Source organism: Austrofundulus limnaeus, unplaced genomic scaffold (assembly GCF_001266775.1).
Source record: "Austrofundulus limnaeus strain Quisiro unplaced genomic scaffold, Austrofundulus_limnaeus-1.0 Scaffold126, whole genome shotgun sequence".
Classification (NCBI taxonomy): Eukaryota; Metazoa; Chordata; class Actinopteri; order Cyprinodontiformes; family Rivulidae; genus Austrofundulus; species Austrofundulus limnaeus.
In genome coordinates this window covers 1,066,667-1,080,345 of record NW_013952528.1, presented here as the reverse complement: position 1 = coordinate 1,080,345, position 13,679 = coordinate 1,066,667, and the positions used below count along the sequence as shown (strand labels likewise).

At 40.1% G+C, this 13,679-nt stretch overlaps 2 protein-coding genes across 2 annotated transcripts; both read left to right on the top strand.

Annotated features, from left to right (window-relative positions):
* The first annotated feature begins 121 nt into the window (after window positions 1-121).
* Window positions 122-4,280, top strand: LOC106522301 (uncharacterized). Its single transcript, XM_014015272.1, has 7 exons — window positions 122-373; window positions 496-648; window positions 728-2,146; window positions 2,240-2,335; window positions 3,755-3,844; window positions 3,927-3,991; window positions 4,068-4,280. The coding sequence occupies exons 1-6, from the start codon at window positions 367-369 to the stop codon at window positions 3,953-3,955; spliced, it is 1,794 nt and encodes a 597-aa protein (XP_013870726.1). The 5' UTR covers window positions 122-366; the 3' UTR covers window positions 3,956-3,991; window positions 4,068-4,280.
* A 2,180-nt stretch (window positions 4,281-6,460) lies between these two features.
* LOC106522300 (uncharacterized) lies at window positions 6,461-10,943 on the top strand. The gene is made up of 5 exons (XM_014015271.1): window positions 6,461-6,562; window positions 6,639-6,908; window positions 7,989-10,046; window positions 10,305-10,400; window positions 10,897-10,943. The coding sequence occupies exons 2-5, from the start codon at window positions 6,641-6,643 to the stop codon at window positions 10,923-10,925; spliced, it is 2,451 nt and encodes an 816-aa protein (XP_013870725.1). The 5' UTR covers window positions 6,461-6,562; window positions 6,639-6,640; the 3' UTR covers window positions 10,926-10,943.
* The last annotated feature ends 2,736 nt before the right edge of the window (window positions 10,944-13,679 follow it).

Below are 13,679 nucleotides of genomic sequence, written 5' to 3'. Positions count from 1 at the left end.
TGCCTGCCTTCTCCAGTTCCACCATCCAGTCTAGTAGTGGCGGTAATGCACTGAAACAGTCTGCCAACCGCCATTAAACCAAAAGAAGAAGAAGAATAACGTCACTAATTGTGGTAGTGGCGCCAGGTGTTCGCTATAAAGTTGATTAGCTGCCGCTTTTCAGTTTTCATTAATAGAAATGCGGTGTTGATCACGAAAAAGCGTTTCTGTTTCATTCTGGTAAAATTGTAAATGTTTATAAGATTTCAAAAAAGAGAGAAAGAGAAGCTGGTCTTTGATTTCTAGGAGCTTTGGGATGTTTATTTGATTGTTTTCATCCCTCTGCGTGTTTTAGTTTCTACAGTCTGAGCGAGAACGTCAATAAAAATGGACGGTAAAGTCATTTTAATTATTGATTTTAATATTATAATATCAAATACTAAATTAAAGTAATTTACCATAAGCAAATATAAGATGCATTTATATTTTAATCAAATGTTCTAATGCGCCCTTCAGATGCAAGCCAACATCCTCATTCATTTGGGAGTGGAGAGCAGAGAAGTCACCATCCCAGACCTTTTTTCTATGTTCAGCCACCTTCTCAGCCTTATTATGTCTACCCTCAATGGCAGCTCAGCAACCCGTACAATAATTTTGGGTTGCCTGCAGGTATGACTACATTTCCCCTTGTGCCTTCAAGGTGAATGTTGCAGGGATTTGGAATGTGTGCTTTTTCATCTGTTTCTAGGTTTTAACCTCGGCCGTCCCTGCATGCATCCGTACCCATATGGGCCATATCCTGGCTTTGTTTTACCACACGCTCCGATATATCCGATGGATTACAGGCGGATGTTTGAGCCTCGTTTCCAACACCCTCCGGCCTGGGGTGATGTGCCCCGTCAGCAGCATTACCCCCAGCCTCATGGGCGTCGAGAAACGACCTGTTCGGGAGCCCAGACTGACCCCAGCGATGCCATAAGCAAGCTCATCGAATGCTTGGATAAAATCCGAGTCACGGAGCTGCAGAGTGCCAACCGGGAGCTTGACTCTGGCGTTGCTTCGCACTCGTCGGGTTTGTTTTCTCCAGGAGAGAAGAAAATGGAAGAGCGGGATCACACCCAACCTTCAGCGCCTCATGATGCCTGTTTGGAGTCCCCGGTTGTGACCTTCGCCTCCACTGCGGCGGTCTACGACAGCGAGTCCAGCCGTTTGATCTTGGACTCACCAAGTCCACAGGAGGGCTGGGCAGGACGACTAGAGGAGGAGCTGCCGCTTGACAGCTCCTCTCTCCACGAGGAGTGTTCTGAGCAGAGATTAAACGCACACTTGATCTCACTCGAGGAAGAGGTGGTCACAGATATCCAGACAAATATCTCGGTGTCCGACTCGAGTGTTTTCAAATGTGATGCTGACCTGCAGGCCGCACGATCGTTTCCCTCCAGTATGCTGTCACCTAACAAGGCAGATGGTAGTGATAAAGTCTCACAGGTGGATCTGGGAACCTCTTGTGATGAAGCTAAACCTGATGAAGGCTGCCAGATTCTGAAACTGCCCTTTGATCGTGTTGTGACACCTGGAGGTGGGTGCCTGTCCCCTCAATCGGCCTTGTACTACTATAACTACCTCCCCATGCAGGTGACGCATGAACGCATGAGCGTACTCAGCCCATCTTTGGATGAGCTCTCTTCCCGGGACGAAATGTTCTCCACGGATCTGGATGATGATCTTTTTCCGAAGCGCGTGTACACTGGTAACAAGCTCACGGACTTCTCTGGTTCCCCTCAAGCAGCAGACGATCCCCTCAAACTGTGGCTGCCGTATACAAAAAGGGTCGTCTGTTCTTGTTGTGGGAGAAGTCTTGCAAAAGGAGCAGCGAGGAGCAAAGTCCACAGCTCCAGAATGCACCGGGACGAAGCTGAAGACTCTGAAGAGGAGGGCAGGCACGGAAGAGGGTGCGAGCAGCCTCTCCGAGTGGTTGTGAGGAAGCATTCTACACCCAGGAAGACTCAACCCACGCCACAGAGACACACAGCTAAGCCTTGGTGTAAAAGAAGCCAGCACAAAGAGCTGTCCGAGCCGGCGAAGCAAGGGGAACATCAGGCAGAGGCTGCTGAAACTGGGACTGAAGAGTTGGACAGCAGCGAGCTGCAGTGTTGGACATGTCAGGGTAGGACCAGAACCAGTATATTTTATTTCAACTCTGGTGTTGCAGAGGATATTTTTACATTATTTTTCTTTTGTGTGTTTTATTAATTCACAGAAGGAGACTGCAGAGAAGATCTGAGCATAACGGATGGATGGACTGAGGGAGACGTAATTCCAAGGAGGAGACAAGCAGGACCGCTGCAACGACAAGGTGAAGTTTAGCTGCTGTTTATGGGCGTGTCTGAGCATTTCTTTTTAATTTATGTGCAAAGATCCATCTGAAATGCACAGATCAACTTGTTGGCTCCATTTTGAGCTGCTGCTTCTTTCTAAATCATTTCAGATGGATTTACATATTAATGGTGCATGACTTTGCTGATTAGGAAAAGGCATCCCATATTCAGCAGAGTCACTAACTCTTTTCATATATTTTAGTTATAGTAATCGACAGACTGCAAATTCTGAAGCAGCCTTCTTATTCACACAATTGTATTGGCCCAAAATTAAGACAAATATAATAAAAATGCCTTTTTATTTATTTATTTTCCCCTTTTTTATTTATACAGAGAAAAGGATGTGGATACGTTTTTTTTAAATTCCACACTATTAATCTGTCAGGTTCAAAGAACGTTAAAAATCCTACAATAACACCAAAGTCATGTGATTATCTCAAGTATGAAGGATGTTATGGATGTTTAGGTGTTATCAAGCTCATTTCTCCCACAACTTACAGCTGAACTAATGTGGCCTTTGTGATCAATTTGCTTTATCTATTTTTTGCTTATAACTTAATGTTCAAGATATTTCTATGTAATTTTAGGGAAGGATCCACATTTTATTTTGTACAAATCGTCTTGTATCCTAAAAATAAGACTTTATAAATTCCATTGTAGAAGTAGCAGAAAAGGGATCTAAATGTTAAAAGGCTCAAGTCGCCAAACTGGAGCATCAAGAGTTTTGGAAAGACAGGAAATAAACAATTTAAAAACCATGTGTACATTTGTAAACAAAGCTCCACAACCAACAATGGCATGTAAAATGTGTCAAGTGATTAAGATAAGCATCAACACGCTTTGCTAGCCGTTGCTATTTCATAGCCCCCCCACCCCCCCAACCCCCCCAAGGGGAAAAAAATAATTTTTAGTTCATTATCAAATTTGAAACTAATGCAGATAAAACAATGTTCACATAAACTTACCTATTTAAAGGGTCACTGGGAAAACGGTTGATTTAATTTGATGCCATTTTCAGTTAAATGGCTCTTTTTAAAAATAGAAAAAAGGGAAAATGAAGGTAAATTAAGTTTTTAACAAAAGAAACTTCTTCCACAAAAAACATTTTGGAAAATTTTTTTTTCAGTGGGTCAGTGAAACCAAAATAAATAATTATCGTAGACAAATAAAACCCCTCGTTGAACTCTGACGACTTGTTTTTAGCAGAATAACAGGTTAAGGGACTGAGTACACCAGAAGTACCTCAGAGCTCAGTTTGATGGAGTGATGGTCAAATGTCAAAGCATATTGTCTGTATTTTTTTCCATCAGCTGTTTGAATGTTTTCAGTTTAGCAGCTGTGCTTAAAATCTTATTCATATTACATTTTTTATTTTAAATTTGAAATCATCTGAACAGAGATGAGCCCTCAGTGGAAACTGATGTACCACAGACCTAAAGATGAGGACCATAATGACGACGAGGCACTGCTGTTACACTGGGAAAGAGGTATTTTAACTATTTGACCTTTTTTTATTTTCAACTTGTACCACTTTGAATGTGGAGATTCTAAACAAGTTCTTTCTCTCAGGCTCTAAAGTAAGAGAACCGAGATGTTGATGTTCCTCGACAGACTTTTGAACAAAACGTTGAACTGTAAGTTACAATCACACTGGATGAAAACCAAATCTCACATTTGTCATCAACTTTAATGTTTCTTATTGTTATTCAGGTCCCCCTAAAAGGTGTGAGGGATGAAGATATTTAGAGCACCAGGTGAAGTGCACCGCACGAGAAGCATCACGTTGTTCAAAAAGAAAAAAAAAAGTTTTGCAGTTACTCTGCTCTTACACTACTCAAAACTGAATATCACAAAAATGGGCTGAAAGGTTGTTGCCAAAGTTGTGCCACTGTTTGGGGCAGTCCAATAAAAATAATAAAGTTTTGTGGTGGGTCTTTTATTATCCAAACGTCGGCAGTAAAGAGAGGCTCTGAAAATATTAAACTTGTATCACTTGCCAGGTTTTAAATCATCTTTAGAGATGAGTCTCAAACTACTACCACATATCTGCAACACTGCCTGAGGTTTTGGCCATTTTTGTTTAAGGTTGCTTAGCTGTGGTGGCCATATTGAAGGGTTAACTCTGAAAGTTGAATCAGTTGTAGATGTTCATCTAGTTTCAGTAAACTCCATCCACTGGTTCATGAGATAATGGTTAAATATGTGCAAACATGCAATTACATTATTGCCCACTTTTCCTGGTGGCATAGTAATAAACTATAGGAGGCAGTGATGTTTGTGTGGATCAATTCTCATAAAACATGTCAAAACTATTCTCAGTCCTGTGGCTGGCTGGTTGCACACACTGTCATCGCTATTACATATTTAAGCCACAATCTTTTCTGTCACTACCTAGCTTGGCAGTTCAAAGGTATTTTTGCAGCAGGCTGACCCCCTGTCCCTCTTCAGCCCTTCTATAGCCATGCTGATGCAAGGTGTCTCAAACCTGGCTTGAAAGAAGCATTGGAGCAAAACCCTAATTTTCTTTAACAACACAAACATCCAAACTATAAGACTTGAAAGCATCTCCAAAGTTGGGGGTCAAGTCCTACGTTTGCACGTCAGTTCTTTGATACCACATCAGATTATTAAACTTAAATAAAGCAAATATTTATCCTGGTTTAACTTTCCTGTATCATAAACCTTTTTTTTTTTTAATATACCAAGGTCTACAGATTTAAACTGATTCAAAATCAATTTCAAAACTCTTTCATTTGACCTGATGTTCAGGAAACAAAGATGTGATACTTGGACAATACTTTGCCTTTATCTTGGACCAAAAATCACAAATTAAACAAATGTCTCGTTTTATAAGTGTTTTGATCTGTTGAGGCCACAGTGTTGTACTTGTCTGAGGTCAGAATGTCTACCAGTGTTGTGAAAACATGCTCCATGAAGAGCTCAAAGTATAATTTTGTGTACAACTTTTGCTGTAGGGGTAACTAGGAATACATAAGTATTATGGTTGCTCTCAGAGAGACAGATCCAGATTGCAAGACTGTGTTAACCACCTGAAACTTCAAATAAAATTTTCATCTATCAATCCTTGGTTTGATATAAACTACTCACAACATCTACATTTTACTTTAGAGAAACCATCCTTAGTTYAACATCTCTGTTCTTGAAAGATGTTAAGCATTTTAACTGGCTTCTGTAAAGCAGAACAGCTAAACATCAGGATGACTGTCCTCCCACTAGAGGACGCTCTGCCATCCTCTGGCTTCACATCTTCATATCTAAATGTATTTTATTAGATTATATTTTGAGGCTTTTCTGCTTCCAGTTTTTGAGGATAGAATCTCAAGGTGGTGCTGGGGGCTGAAGTACATGTATTCAGGTGACATCCATCTCTTATATTTTTTGTAGACAAGGAGGCTTCGTGATATATCTAAAAGTAAATCATTTAAGGGGAACACGTGGTTATGGTTCTTAAAAAAATTGTTTCAGTAGAGTTTTCTAATAAATTGGGCAGTGTCTTTTGACTGTGACTCAGTGGTTAGAGCAGTTCTCCAATAAAAGGGTCGGGACACTATTTGCCTCAGTTTATGAAGGATCTAAAGCACTCTATAGAATTATTTATAGTTTACTCTCTGATTATCGGTTGAAGAGCAGCCAATAGTTTCAGAGAAGAATATTCTAGTAACACATCAGGGCGTGTTAAAAAGAGAATCCACAGAAAACTTATCTGAAGTGAAGTTCAGCTCTGATTTAAAATCAAATCAACAAATTGTTTTGATCTTTGTAGTTTATGCCTAAACAGAGAGCTTCCACAAGACCTCACAAATCAGTCCTCAGAGGTCAAAACAGAATTATATGTATATATATATTTTTTTTTTTCTGTATTTGCATTTTTTGTTTCACTTTGAGGCAAACCAAAATACAAAGAAGAAGAAAGTGAGTTCAACAAAGATGGTGAAAATGAACAATCATTTTGAGTCAGTGTAAGAGAATGTCCCATTAAATCTGGTGGCAAGCAGCTGCAGGTCTTTCCGTTGGCTCTGATTGCAACTCATTTAACATTGGACAATCTTCACCTGGAACTGACACACACCCAATCAGTGAAGCATTTGACAAACTAGTCTCCACTTTATGAGTCTTTCATTTCCAATCTGACGCCCCAAAAGGAAACTGTCTTGGTTTGTTTGTGGATGTCTTCTTTCTCACATGTAGGTAAAGACTTTTGGTTTTATTGCCAGGAAGCAAATGGTTTTGTTTTATGATTTATGTTTTATCTTTGTTCAGCTATGGCTGCAGCCACATCTAACTGGCAACATTCTTATGGCTTGGGCCCTCGAGGTCCAAACCCGAAACTTGGTGCTGACCCGACAAAGGGACCCCATCAGGCGGCTCCACCACCTGCAGGTCCCCCTCGTCTTGAGGAGCAGCAGCACCACAAACCATACTTCTACATCCAGCCGCAGCAGCCATACCTGCCCATGCAGGGTCTGCAGTGGCCTGTTGCTTTGCCCATGCCTGTGTCCTACAACCCATACTATGGCTACCATGGCTTAGGTAAGAACTTAAAACTTCGTTTTCTTTTTAGTATTAGATATTTTTTGTTGTTGCAGTTGGTCCTGGTAAAACCACTTTGTTAAATTGTCAATGGTAAATCTCAGTGAAGTCAAAGTGATAAATGAGCACTCTATCTGAAATATTTGGCTAATTTAAAAAAAAAAGTATTTTGGCTCCATCACTATTAGTTGTATTCATCCAGTGGTGACCTTTAAACTACTTTTTAAGATGAGTATTTCATTTAATTAAAATTAAAAAGGTATGGAGATTATACAGTTTATGCAAACAATACTTTTGCTAACAATCTCCAGGTGTTGGTGATCAGCGTCATTTTAATGGTGCCTTCAAGATAAATTCGGATGTTGAAATGCCACCAAAACTTGTCCAGTTATTTTAATTTTTAAATTAAATCAGCAAAATTCTAAATATTTAGCAATAATGGACTATTAGTCTCTCTCTTGTTCGATTGTTTGTTCTGGCTTAGGGTTTTTGTGACTGAACGTTAATTCATAAATAAGTGCTGTGGACATTTTTCAAATTACTGATGCCTATAAAAGTCAGTCATAGAGGCCTGAATATGTTCTGAGATACAGTGGAGCAAGAATCAATGTCCCAACTGTATCTCGTTTTGTGCCAGAATAGCTAACAATATAAAGAAAACCTGCTTATCTGTAAAGATGGGGTCTTTTCATGAATAAAGTATTGTGCTGACAGAAAAACTCATCATAAAGAAAAGTGTGTTACTGGCTGTTCATTTGATTTGGAAGAAAAGTTGGATAAACGCTTAGGAAAATTAATAGATTTTTTTAACACTTAAGGTTGGTATTGAGACCAAACTAAAGGTCCTGTAAAGTTTCCCAGATATCATTCTGCCCAGCTACCTCTGCCATCTTTTTGTGTCAGGGGAATGTTGTGTTCCTAACGTGTTTAATTTCTCAAATCCTGAATCTGCCTCAGAACATGTCTTAATGCCTTCCCTTAAACATTTGGAACATGGCTTTAATGCTCCAACTATCTCTCTTTGAACTGCAAGGAACTTCACTGACTGTTTGGTTTTAACCTTTTTGTCTCATTCTAAAGGTTACGGCCTCCCAATGATGCCCCACTACCAGCCCAACCCTTACATGGAGTCACCTGGCTTTGTTGTTCCTCACACTCACCTACATTTGATGGATTACAGACGTGTTCTAAACCCCCAGCATTACCAGACCATGGCCTACCACACCCGCAGATTCCGCTACCAGCACAACTCCTCACCCAAAGCGATGACCAACTCCGAGGTTCAAACTGAGCCCCTTGAATCGGCTCACAGGACCAGCGTCCAAAGTTCCCTCAAGAACTTAAACAACCCTTCCAGTGTCCCCACTGCGCAGCGTCTCTCACCAGTCTTGGCTGTACAAAAGGAGGATCGTTCTTCAGAGCTTCAGGAGAATGTACCTACTTCCAGCGCCACCAGGACTCCATCGAATGACAGCTTTGTGATTCAAACAGAGGAGGTGAGGATCGAATGCTGCACCACGCCTGTGGGACTACAACTGCTACATGCTCATGAAAATGCAGACGTGTCCCACAGCTTTTCTCAAGACGTGGTCCAATGTAGCTCCCTTCTTCGGAGCCTGAAAGATGAGGGGCTCAAACTTCCTGGAGACCAGGCTGAACAAGAACTCCAAGTTTGCCCTGACATCCTGTTGGTTGGTAAATTGAGTGCTACTGAGAAGATCCTCACACTGGAGGAACCTGGGAACCACACAAATCCTACACGTAAAAACTCTAGCTTAAGATTTGAAGAGGTGCCTTGTTCCAAAGCTGAGGACACAAATGGTGATTTTGGTGTCACTGCAAATAAATTCCACCTCAAAGACATYCACTTGCCATTTGATCCAAAGTATCTGGATGAACTTAGGAAGATGGAGTCTGCAGTCTGGTCAGCAGAAGAAACTTTGATTTCTTCCCCTGAATTACTGATCCAAAACAGCTTTGTGAAGTCRAACAGCATCTCACAGACGGCTGCAACAGAAACAAAAGCACCAGAGGTCTTKGTGTTGAACGAGGAGGCTCCTATAGAGATTGTCCAGGTGATTGAGATGGTTCCTCTGGCTGAGGATGAACTGGAGGTTCCTCTTGTKGAGACGATGGGGAGTGAAATGATGACCTCTGAGGGTGATATTTGCCTCACCGCAGAAGATTCTCCCATGTCTGAGCTAATGAACTCAGCAGAGGTGGTGCCTTCACCCAATTTGGTGGCACTGGACAATTTGCCTCTTAAAGCAGGCGGAGGTCAACAAAAGCAAGAAACAAATGACGATGAGAATCAAGACACGTCATTTGAATCCTTGCCTGCTTCCCTCCCTTCTACCAGCTGGCTTTCTCACTTTGATCACAGCTACTACTGCAACAAAATGCCATCAGCTCCTAAGAAGAACAGGCCACTGAGCAGTCACAATTCCAATGTGCCGAAGAGACGAAGGAAGCTGGACACGGACTATGTAGAGCAACCTTGTATTCGAAAGCCAAAAGAGAGGTACAAACCCAAAGGGAAGGAGGATCGGCAAAGCTTCTCTGACCATGAGTGCTGCATCGGCAGAAATTTCAATGAGAACTTATTCAGCCCTTACTTGTCCAATAAGGAACGACTGTGTTCCAGATGTATGGCAAARCGCAGGGTGTGCACGTCTCCCGTTTCAGAGTGTGATGGCCACAGCTCAAAGAGAAAAGCTGTTCCCTTCCAGCAGTGGAACGATTGTCTCTTACCAACATGTGACACATGTAGATCTCACACCAAGCAGCGACCGAGAAAAGACTTTCACCGATGTGACGCGGAGGGCGACTCTTCTGGAAACAGCTCTTGCCGGACCACCCCAAAACAGAGGACCACTAATGGCGCCGTAAAGCTTACGGAGCCTAAGAGGCCGTTGACACCCAAACAAAATAACAGACCTTCTGCTGTAATCTACCCAAAGCTACTGAACTGTGCGTGTGATGACCTGCAGCACCGTTCTGTCGCTTTGGAGAGGCTGCACCACTGTCCACATGGCAACACCATCCGAGAAATGGACGAGAACTGCGCCAGGCCAGTTTCCATCAAGAACAAACGGAGGAACGCGGATCAGATATACCTAACACGMAGCTGGCAATCTGGTAAGCAAATTTAAACTGGTCACTGGTTTACAATTCTATATTTTAATGCTAAAGGCCTTCAAAACAAACTGGACTTGAACTCAACTTGATCCAGGTCTTTAAGAACCGATTATAGTTATTCCATTTGGGTTTAATGCAGTTCATGCTCATTTTCTCATTGAAMTTTATTTGTTTAGAAAGTTGATCACCAAATGATTTATTTTTTGTTTTACAAAATGAGCTTTTTCGTATAATAAAAAAACTCCCTTTCTCCAACAGAAAAGTCATGGACGGATGTGATACCCAGCCTTGATGGTGACTGCTCACCGAGTGAACCCACATCACATATTGATCACAAAAAAGCACAAACACAAGGTTTGATTATGGTGTTTTACTTCTTGCTCCATCAAATACATTTTAGTCTGAACCTCACAAAACAAATCTTATTGGTCTTAACGAGAACATGGTAAAATTGTGAATTTCTTTAGAGTATTCTTTTATAAACCTTTTACATCACTCTTGTATTACATGATTGWTTACAGAAATGWATCTACTGAAAGTGCTACAGCTTGYTGCTGCTTCCACTGTTTGCTCTTGCAAATTAACAAATATTTCTGTGTAAACTGAGTAATTGATAGAAACATTTTATTTGCATTTACATGGACTGCTATTACATTTGAGACTAAACTTAGTCTATAAGCTAATTTTGTCATAACTTAATTAAAATTTTACCAGTTTAGCTCTTTCAACTATTGTTTGTAAGCCTTCTGAAAACTCGTACTTGAAAAGATCTGATCTACCACTTTTAAATTGAGACAGACTTATTGTAAAATGTGATTAAAATTAAACTCGTGCCTTTTTTCTTTTGCAGGATCTCTCACTAAAGACACAAGATACTAATTTTTATTTTTTTCACATGAACACAATTCAACAGAGCACTGCTTTTAAATGACATTCACTTGTTTTAAAGATGTACCACTTTTAAAAGGAAATGTGCAACAAATCACAATATACACTATGTGCAACAAATCACAATATACACTATGTGCAACAAATCACAATATACACTATTTTCAAAATAAACAACTTTTCATACTTTTGCAAATACGTTGCTGTTTTTGTGTGTGTGGTTCAACAAGGTGAATGKGTCCACTAGATGGAGCCACATTCATTTGCAAGAATTTCATCCCAATCAGATTTAAAACAACTTTACTTGCTAATGCTGAATAGAGAAGTCCGGGGGAAAAAAACTGAGGAGATTTTAAATGTTAATATTTAGTAGAAAAGATCATTCTCGGGAGTTTTTTTTCTCTTGGCTGCACTTTTCTATCCTCTGTAACATTCTTTAAAAATTATCTGGAATGACTTTCACTGAACTAGTGTGCTTATGCATTTGTTTTCCTGTGGTCATTTGGGGGCTCAAACCTGTGACATTTTTTAGATTGCAGCAATTTCACCTTTTCACAAAATGCTGCTTAACCACTTCAGCCCCAACAGATTTTCTTTATACTTTTGCTCAAAATGCCATGCTGAAATATAATTGTATCAGCATTTTAATTCAGTTCAGTTTATTTATATAGCATCAAGTCACAACTGTTGTCTCAGGGCACTGTATACAAAAAACAAACCATACCATACCACTTTAATTTATAAAGCACTTTAAACAGCACAAGGCCAACCAAAGTGCTGTACAGTAGACAGATACAACAGGACATACAGTAGTTGAAATGACAAGTCAAAAAAAAAAATCTAAAGAAGCCAGCAGACTGCACCAAACCTTTGCTTCGTCACAGTCTCCCATCCTCGGCAGCACACAGACAGCAGTGGAGAGGAAAAACTCCCCCTTAACAGGAAGAAACCTCCAGCAGAACCAGGCTCAGGAGAGGCAGCAATCTGCCTCGACCGGCTGGGTTTGGGACAGGAAAGAGACAAACATAGGACTGGTTCAGGTGTATTTACCTCTGGAAGAAAAACAAAGAAATCACGTTATTGATAGAAGTAATTATGACAAACTTGTAGAGGAGAGTGAAGTTAATAGTGAGGAAATGTGGTCCGTTTGTCCTCCAGCAGTCTAAGCCTACATGGCAGTATAACTATAACTAAGGAATAACTCAGGAAACCTAAGCCTAACTATAGGATTTATCAAAAAGGAAAGTCTTCGGTCTAATCTTAAAAGTAGACAGAGTGTCAGCTTCACAGACAGAAACTGGAAGTTGGTTCCACAAGAGAGGAGCTTGATAACTGAAAGCTCTGCCTCCCATTCTACTTTTAGAMAYTBNAGGAACCACAAGTAAACCTGCAGTCTGAGAGCGAAGTGCTCTGTTAGGAAAGTATGGAACAATAAATGTTTAATATATAGATCTTGGTTGTAAAGAGCTTTGTATGTTAGGAGTAATATTTTAAATTCTATTCTAAATTTGACAGGGAGCCAGTGGAGAGAAGCTAAATATGATCTCTCCTTCCAAATCTCATTAAAACTTTAACAGCAGCATTTTGGATTAACTGATGACTTCTTAAAGAGTTTTTTGGATGTCCAGATAATAAAGTATTACAGTAATCCAGTCTAGACTTGATAAATGCATGAATCAGTTTTTCCACGTCATTTTTGGACAAAATGTTTCTAATTTTAGYRATATTACGCAGGTGGAAGAAGGTGGTCCTGGTAAYATTTTTAATGTGGGGGTTAAAGACATATCTTGATCAAAAATAACACCAAGGTTCTTTATACTAGAACTGGAGGCCAGATTAATGCCATCCAGAGGAGGTGAAAGTCTGCAAAGTTGATCCCTAAGATGTTCAGGTCCAAGAACCATAACCTCTGTCTTATCTGAGTTTAGAAGCAGAAAGTTAAGAGTCATCCATGAGTCTGTAAGACATGCTTGTAGTTTAAGTAACTTGTTGGATTCATCAGGTTTCATGGATAAATATAAATGAGTATCATCAGCATAACAATGGAAATTTATCCCATGCTGTTTAATAACTTTACCTAAAGGAAGCATATACAAAGTAAAGATTGGTCCAAGCACTGAACCCTGAGGAACTCCATGACTAATTCTGGTGTAAGAAGATTCATTATTAACATTAACAAACTGAAATCTATCACTTAAATAAGACTCAAACCATTTTAGGGCTGTTCCTGTAATCCCAATATCAAGTTCAAGTCTAYGTAATAAAATATTGTGATCAATTGTATCAAATGCAGCACTGAGATCTAACAGGACAAGAATGGACACAAGTCCACTGTCATTAGTAACTTTCACCAGTGCTGTTTCTGTGTTATGATGAGCTCTAAACCCTGACTGAAACTCCTCATATAGATTATTTCTATCCAGATGTTCACGTAGTTGATTTGCAACTATTTTCTCAAGAATTTTTTAGATGAATGGGAGATTAGATGTAGGTCTATAGTTGGCCAGAACTCCTGAATCAAGATCAGGGTTAAGAATGCTGCTAATAGTGGACTTAAGTGTAAAAAAGAGTGGACTTAAGTGTAAAATAATTCTTAGTTAAAAGCTGAGAGTAAAATTCAGTTATCAAGCGTCTCAGTCTTACTTTAAGTGAAGTGTAGGAGTAATTCTTAAGTGTCAGTCTTAGAGCTGATTTGCGACACCTGGCTGTGCCACAAAGCTGATCCTGGGTGACGTTATTAGAAAA